This window comes from Calidris pugnax, unplaced genomic scaffold (genome assembly GCF_001431845.1).
Source record: "Calidris pugnax isolate Ruff unplaced genomic scaffold, ASM143184v1 scaffold70, whole genome shotgun sequence".
In the NCBI taxonomy this organism is placed as follows: domain Eukaryota; kingdom Metazoa; phylum Chordata; class Aves; order Charadriiformes; family Scolopacidae; genus Calidris; species Calidris pugnax.
Genome location: NW_015090862.1, coordinates 9712143 through 9720396, shown reverse-complemented (window position 1 = coordinate 9720396; position 8254 = coordinate 9712143). Strand labels below are relative to the sequence as shown.

General features: G+C 44.1%; 1 protein-coding gene and 2 long non-coding RNA genes across 3 annotated transcripts in view; 1 reads left to right on the top strand and 2 right to left on the bottom strand.

The window, feature by feature from the left end:
* Positions 1-314, bottom strand: part of TRPM7 (transient receptor potential cation channel, subfamily M, member 7) — a 59670-nt gene extending 59356 nt beyond the window's left edge. Inside the window, exon 1 of the mRNA XM_014944587.1 lies at positions 58-314. Within this exon, the coding sequence (XP_014800073.1) occupies positions 58-60 (3 nt within the window). The 5' untranslated portion in view covers positions 61-314. The remainder of the gene's footprint in view (positions 1-57) is intronic.
* Positions 315-2515: 2201 nt separating this feature from the next.
* LOC106889410 lies at positions 2516-7514 on the top strand. Its single transcript, XR_001412302.1, has 3 exons — positions 2516-2676; positions 4000-4101; positions 6631-7514. It is a non-coding gene; the product is annotated as an uncharacterized LOC106889410 (long non-coding RNA).
* LOC106889411 lies at positions 2813-6670 on the bottom strand. Its single transcript, XR_001412303.1, has 3 exons — positions 6606-6670; positions 6401-6480; positions 2813-3215 (listed from the first exon to the last, which is right to left on the bottom strand). It is a non-coding gene; the product is annotated as an uncharacterized LOC106889411 (long non-coding RNA).
* Positions 7515-8254: the final 740 nt, after the last annotated feature.

The window sequence follows — 8254 nt, the reverse complement described above, 5'->3', positions numbered from 1 at the left end:
CACCCAACCACCCACCCTCCTTCTCCCCGTCCCTTCCTCCCTCGCCGCCGCCCTCACCATTCTCCTCAGGGCCGGGCTGGGTCTCGGCGCCGACTCTGGCTCTCCTCGCCCCGGGCAGCTCCTGCTCGTGGTTCGGCGTCGGCGGTGGCGGGGCCTGTCTCCATCTATCGGGGCTGAGCTCGGCAGCAGCGGAGGGCTGGGTGGGGAGAAGCCGGGCGAGGACAACGCTCCGGGGAAGAAGGGAAGAGCGGGGCGCGGAGGACAGCGCTAGCTCGACTCCGCACCGGGACCCAGCGCTGGCGGCGGCCTCGGCCCGGCGGCTCTTTCTCATAATTGTGCGACTCGGCCGGCGGAGAGCCGCGGCGCTGCCGCGTCAGCGCGCACCGCCCCCGGGAGGAGGGGGAGGCCGCTGCCCGCTCCCGCCCGCCCCGGTCTCCCCTCAGGGCAGGGGTGGGACGGCCGGTGAGGAGAGGAGAGGGGCGGGGGGAGTCAGCCTCGGCCTCCCCACACGCTAAGGGGGGAAAGGAGGGAACCCCCGAGTGGCGTCCCGAAATGGCGGCCAGAGGGCGGGCGGCCGTGCCCCCCGTGCGCTGTTGGTGAGGTAAAGGCCGAAGAGACGTTAAAAACGGGGGCAGAGACCAGTCTGACTGGAAACGCGCGGTTCGAAGAGGGAGGCCCCGTCTCTCCGCGGAGGCACCAGCCCGAGCATCGGGCCCTGAGGCGCTGCCGCAGTGAGGGCGAAGGGGCCGGGGCTCCCCCGCCCCGTCCGGGAAATGTCGCCTCAGAGCGGGTGGTCGGTGCACCCCGCGCTGGTAAATGGCGAGGAGATGGTGCCTCCTGAAAGGAACCCGGCGTTATTCCTTTCCTGAGCTACACAACAGGGAACAGCAGGCGTTCGTTTGAGCTTTCCTTGCTGGTCGTGCTGCTGCATGGCAGTGCCGCCATTAGCACTGTCTGAGGCGCATTTTGTAACCCGGTCTGAGGAGAACTGGAGGAAAGTTCATTGTGGAGGGAAAAAGGAAGATGCATTTCATCCACTTCAATCAGCTCTGTTCCCGGTTTAGATTAGGCACTGCCCAGGGCAGGGGCCTTGGCTGCTTTTGCCAGTGCAACTTGAGGATCATTATCGCTAATAAAAAGCCTCGTACAATAATTCCCGTTCCACGTTTCGGTGCGTATCTTTCGCAACAAACTGTGTGCTAGAATAAACTGCATTTCTAAGGGAAGAAAAAGTCATTAAATTTGGCTCAAATGATTGGTGTTCCCTAAATATATTTTTTCAAAAAATCCTGGAAAAATCTCTAAAATGTACACTTAATACTACCATTATGCCATTAATTTTTACTTAAGGCATAGGCAGCTAGATAGCTCAGTGTTTCCTTTGCAATAAAAACATGGTGCAAAAGTGAGTTAAATCTGGCTCAAAGGTCCTGGTACCATTGCTAAAATACCATAGCCACGAAAGAGCATTATTTTTGTATAAACTCAATCAGAACGTTCAAATTAATTTGAAAACTTTGATCCTCGTTGGCAGGCCTTATCATTTGTCTGTGCTGTTGTGGTGTTATGTTGGAACCGGTATCATCCATCTCCCTTTGCTGCAAAAATCCAGCATTAGCTCCACATAGTCTTGGGCATGACAGAAACAGTGGAGAGTCTGCGGCTTGGTACGTTACCAAATTGACTAGACCCACTTCAATGATTAGAAAGGGACAATCAAAAATCAAACCAAGTATTAGAAAATACAGCAGCAAAATTGAAAGCTGCTGGTTTAAACTGAACTGTAGATAACGAGAAACAAAAAAGCCCTCACATTAACAGCCATTTAGCAGGGCAAGTCCAGTAGTAAATTCTGGTAGCAGAACCCATTTACTGCAAACAATAGGCGCAAATTTGAGAAGATATTCAGTGGGCATTCAGCTCCACATCAGGGCGTTGCTGCGGGGAGTTCCTTAGCTGCAGGGGAGCTCCTAATGCTTGTTTTTACTTAACTTCAGAAGAATTTGCACTATCTTACATAGGTATGAAAATTAGGCTCTTAGGACTCTGAATTTCCATAGAACAGGAAAATTAGGCGTTTCCAGGAAAAACTTAAATTAGTTTTGAGTACAAGATCTCATGAGTAAACGGCAAAATTCATTGTCTTACTGCAGGATAAATCCCAAGCTTGCTGATCCACAGCTACTTGTTCCCACCCAGATTCCCATGTGCTAGTACTAGTTCTTGGCTTAGGGAGCAGGAACAGAAGGATCAGTGGAAGCCCAGTAAAATTTTCTGGAGATGGTTCAAGAACTTTCCAAAGGAAAGCAGAGAAAATGGGGGATTTCTGAATTCTTCAGCTAATGCTATAAAGCATTTTGGACAAACTACCACATTCCTGCTTCTTTCCTTCCTCTTTTGTAATTAATTAATCTAAACCTTCCCACATCCCACATGAAGCTAATGAACCCAAACCACGACAGCAAAAGTTCTATGACTAGGTCCTTCATCTCATCTCACAGCAATATGTGGGCTATACTGCCTTGATTCTTGTGATTATCATATTCACCTCTAACTTCTGTATTTGTAAATACAAGAGCTAGAAGGAGCAAGGGAACTAGGAGAAAGTAGCTGGAGGCCAGCCTGGGCATGAGACTTCTCTGGTACAAGCTATTGTTTTAGAAGAACATGCTTGAGGTAAGGAATTTTCTATGCCTTTTTTCCTGTTCATCCTGCAAAACTGTAGAGATTGACATCAAATTGCTTGAGAGTTAAACTGTGATAAGCTTAGATGGGGAGAGAGCAGCACGTTGTTTCACAGGAACAGCCTGTGAAGAAAATGAAGGGAAAATGAGTCATCAACATCCTCTCTGCCTCACTCTGTCTGGGGGAACGTCAGCCTCCAGAGTGTTGTGAAGCGGGGGGGCAGGACGCAGCACCACAGTGAAATACATCCCCGTGACTTGGCAATGATGGCACATGGCATAAGGAAGTCACCTTCTGTGCTTTTATTACATTGATCAGCCACACAAAACATGACATAATTTGACCCTAAGCTATAGCAGCATTAGTCATCCAAAAAGAGTGAATTCTTGTACAGTCAGATGTTAAATCTGGTTTTCATCCCTGTACCTCAGCCTGAGAGGGCTGAGCAGTAGGATGGTGTTACCTTCCAACCACAGCAGTAGTCAGCTCAGAATTCCTCAGATTCCTTCTTCCCAATCAACAACTGTCAGCTGTGAATGAGAAGGAAATAATGAAGCGTTATTTTATACCTTACTGCATTTAAGGACCTTAAACCTGAAGCGAGCTTTGGTTATCTAAAATGGGATAGAACTGGTTTAAACAAAACTCCTTTGCTCTGTGGTTCCTCTATCTCATTTTTATATCTCAAACTAAACTATCAGTCTGTCACTGGCATTTTATCTTAACTTTATTTGTTATGTAATCATCACCACAACTAGTAAAATTTGTGGTGTCAACCTCACTAGGTTTTACATCGCATTAAACCAGCTGTAACTTGATCTCACTGCAATAATTGCTGAAGGATGATAAGAAACCTCTCTAAGGAAGCCCTTACCTCAATATTTCAATATCTAGTAGCAAGGATGAGGCTGTTCGATTGCTTGCTCACCCTCATGTAAATGAAATACTGACTCATGCCCAGGAAGAAAATACAGCATTCCTCTTCATGAGAAATCAAATGAGTTACCATAAATAAAAGTAATCTGCTTTTGATTTTTTTGTTTGTTTTATCAGGGATACGCTCTCTTACTCTGCAGCGTTTTTTTTAAAGTTGTTAAAAATAGGTGCTGGAGTTCATATAGTTAAATCAGATGTACATGCCAACTGATAAGGAGATCTAGTTAATATCCTACTTGAGGTCAAACAGATTCTGTGTAGAAAGCATTTTTGTCCCTTACCAAAGTCATCTGTGGCAGAAAAGAGCTATTATTGATTCATTTTTCTTATTCTTTTAACAAGGCTAAATTCTCCCCAAACCTTTTTTTTTGGCCACAGGGTTTTCTGTTTCTGATATATCTAGGGACATCAGCTGTCTAGCTCCAGCTCCAGTGGCAACTCACCAGTTCACATTCTGACTGCTACTCCTGAACAATGAAGGTACTTATTTTCTCCATATGAAAGTTTAAAATTTGTCAAGTAAGGCAAAAAGCGTACAATGGCACAGGTTAATGGGATCTGTGAGTCCCCTCCGTTATTTGTGAAGGGTTTTTCTAGGGCTGGAGTTGCCAAGCTTTTGTGAAAATATTTTGCCAAATACCTCTTGGATAATACACTGAATAACCTTAAAAACAATACTTTTCAGCAATTCAAAATACGCTATTTCAAAATGGGGTGAAGTAGACACGGCTTATTGCTGTTAATCACAACATACAGGAAATGTAACCTAGGAGGAGGAGGCTTGTTTGCCTTGAAGCTAGGGAAAATAAAACTCAAAAAATGTGTGACTTCACAGTTTTTAAACTGTTTAAAAATTTTGGTTACTTTGTTGGTTTGCAGTACACACCAGAGTTACACATCATCGTCTAAATAAATCCCAAATGTTGAGTAATCTTTTTGCAGTATAATGAGGTTTTTCAAAACCCAAAAGCAGCTAGTCTGAGCAATGTGTTACCTGTAATGGCTGAGAGGATGCATTCCCTCACAGGAAACAAGTGCCTTAGCTGTGCATTCAAGAAATAGGTCATAAAATCTAGGGTAAATCCAAGATATATCAGGAGAATAATAATGTACCAAAAGTTAATTTTGCATATTTAACAGTCATAAATTATACCCTGCAACTGATTTAGACTCCAATCTCACAAGTAATGTATGTATTTAAAGTAACAGAACTGCTTATGTATTAAAATTGGCAAAAGTAGCATTGACATCTTATTCTATGAAGTAATTATAAAAAGGGGACATGGAGGTAGCATGCCTTTAGAGATAAGAGCTGATTTGGTATCACCTGAAGGCCAGCGATGCAATTCAGCTCCCCTCTAACCGTGAGATACATCACAACAGCACAAGGGTGTTTTTACCACATTTTGGTGTTAAATGGGGCTAGAGTCTAACACAAACCCGTTACTTTGCAGCGCAGAGGCAGGGAACGCTGTGCGGGGCTTCTCAGTTTTTCAGCGCTTCCCTGTTTTTCTGGTGCCACCATCCTAGGAAGGGGTTGCAGAGGGGCTTTCTGATGGCAACATAAGTGCCCGATGACCAACACACCAAGCTCAGAGTGCAAAGCCAGTAACTTGGGCTCGGCTTTACAGAGTGGCTTGTCACATCCAAATTAGGCAAATGAGAGTGTGGGTTTTCCAGTTTTAAAATCTGCATTAAAACTATTCCATATTAACAGGAAGGGACATTCAAGTTACTGAACTATGTTGAGTGCACCCAGTAGTTCTGAATGTGCAGTTTTTTTCCTTCGTTGTGCTCTGAGTGTACAAAAAAAGATACGTTACCCTGCCCATCATCTAAAGTATAATGTAAGCATATCCTGTATTTGGGAACATGATACATTACTTAGTGCTCAGAAAACTGTGTTTGAGAGCACAAAACTGCCAAGGGTGTGCCTCCACGTGTCTCCACTTACATGAGTGAAAGCAGTAGCTGCCAGGAACAGGATGGGGATATTCACACCATAATGGTGACCCTTTGCAAGATTTTATCAGTGCCAGCCGTTAAAAAATAACTAAAACGACTTTATGTCAGTTTTGTTCTTCTGAACTTTCTCCCCCCATAACTTTTATAGGATTTTTAAAGCTTCCCTGTGAAAATTGTTCCCGCTGTCGTCTCGGGGCTCACAAATTCTTGAGTTTTAGCTCACTCTCAGCAGAGCATGGGCACGGTGGACAGGCGGTGAGGTGGCCTTTGCGTAGAGGTGCTCCTTGTGCAAGAAGCAGCGGTGCAGCATCTCCTTCTGTGACTGCGCTGCCCGACGGGGCGAGGAAAGCAGGAGCAGCAGCCAGAGGTGCTGCTTCTCGGGGCCGCAGCAGGCGGCAACGCCAGCCCAGTGCCACAGTCCTACCACATTGCTTTGCAAGAGCAGGGCAGCAGGTCAAACCAGCTGCTTCCTGAATTTTAGACATTGGAGACAAGGTCACAGGTATCCTTACGGAGCTCTGTTTCTTGAATTATTTTTGTAAAATCCAGGGATAGGTATCTCATAACTGAAAGGTAAAAAGCCTATACAGGACTGGACTTACTTGTCCAACTTTGAGTTCTTATTTGAAGGTGACCCTGACAAGAGCTTCACTTTGTCCTGCAGAGGCTTGCTGCTCCATTTTATAGAGAAAAATGTATCAATGGGCATGCACTTGCTTTTTCCATTGTCACTGTAATGTAAATTTACTTTTAGAATTTATTTTTGAAATCTGCTACCAGAGAAATGCTCACTTACAGAGAAATACTCACTTACCAGAGAAATACCTGTTTGCTGATTTTCTACAGTTAGTTGCTTAAAGTCCATGAGGATGGATCAATTTCCCAGCATATTACCTTTTGAAAGAAACATTAATTAAAGGACTCCACTTTTCTTGTAGCTTTGATAAGGACACATCAACACAACAAAGCTTGAAATTGAAGTAACTGAGTTAATGTTGAACTTTTAAAGGTACTGATACCTGTTGTGTTTCCTTGTATTCCCAGGCCTGTACAGTACAGAAGTTGATATAATCCAGTAGCCTGTCTGCAAAACACGGGAGAGGCAGCACAAGCACATTTCAGCCTCTGATAAAACTGTAAAAAAAGTCCTTTTTTTGTTTTTCCAATCTAAGCCAGGCTGTTGTACCAACATTAATACAACCCCTGAAAGTCAGCGGGACCATAACATAATGATGTGCAGAAGATAAGCTATCGTTACTGGTGGATTGAGCTGGTGGTTATGGCTGCTGCATTTGTCTAAAGAGAGTTCAAAAGATTTAACCTCCTCATAAATGCTGGAACAGAGGCACATATTATTGTCCAAGAAAAAGTAATGTGCAAAGACACTTCAAAACATGCTGGCATTGCCCTGAAGAGAAAAAGAGGAAAGAAAGGAGGCAAGTTATGCGCAGGAGCAAGGAGAGGGAACAGAAAACCAGGCAGCAGAATACCTGTGAGTGTACTCCTGAGAAAAAGCTGAAAGGGTGCTCTTTGATCTAAACACTTTCTTGGTTAAAAGGTCTTTGAGCTGCAAGCAAAAAACCTATTCTCAGCTATTTGATGCCCTCGGTGCTCAGGGAAACAGGATCTTGCGCATTCTTTATAAATAAGAGGGATTCCAGAGATACCTGAGCCTCCATCATCAGCCTCTTTCAAGAACACAAAGCCTTGAACTTTGATCACTCACTTCTGACAAAAGGGATAACAGCCTGAGTTGCTCTCCTCCTCCTTTCCTCAAAAATTAGAAAGATAAATCATTTACATGCTAAAATGTGCTATACAGGCTACTTGAAAATACAGTGCTTTACCTTCTGAAAGTATTACAACTCCAAAGACAACTTAAATCTAACAATTTACTGGAAGTAAATTATTTGAAGTGAAAAATCAAACCGGTGTTGTGGTGATAAAATTTGAGATTTTCTATGAAGAAAAAATATATTGCAGATTATTCAAGCTGGAAAATGAGCAGGAAAATTCCTTAATAATCAGAGCAGTAGAGTTAGAGTGCTCCTCTGTAGATTGCCCCCCCTGCTCAGAGCAGGCTGCCAGGCCTTGTATTTTGAATATCTAGGGATGGAGACTCCACAACCTCTCTGGGAAACCTGCCCCAGTGTATGACCATACTCGCAGTGAAAAGCTTTTTCTTATGTCTAAGTGGAACCATATTGTAAAGATTGGACCAGTCTAAACAGGCAAGAACTTAGTAACTAGCAATGGTAACCCTCTTCCTTGGGAGAAGATGCCTCTCCTGCTTGCAATCCGAGATCTGCAGTTTTGCTGAAGTGTCAAATCTACCAGCCTTAACAATGGAACACACGGGGAATAGACAGTGAAAAACAACTCTCCTGATTGCAGCTGTATCTTTTCTTCCTAACTTCTCTACTTTTTAATATTAGTAAATTCAAAGAGCATTTTGGAGAGTTTTTTCCCCAGCTAAGTACTCAATTACTGTGACTCAATGCTACTGGCATCTCCAGTGTATGAGCAGAAGAGGCTTAAAATACTTAAAAACATGCTAAATCCAAACACACAGAGGGTTCTAGGGATGTCTCAAGGATCCCATATCAAGTGCATTCAAGTTCAGTGGTGGTTTTTTTTCTCCTGCCAACATTTCCAACCCAGCCTGGGT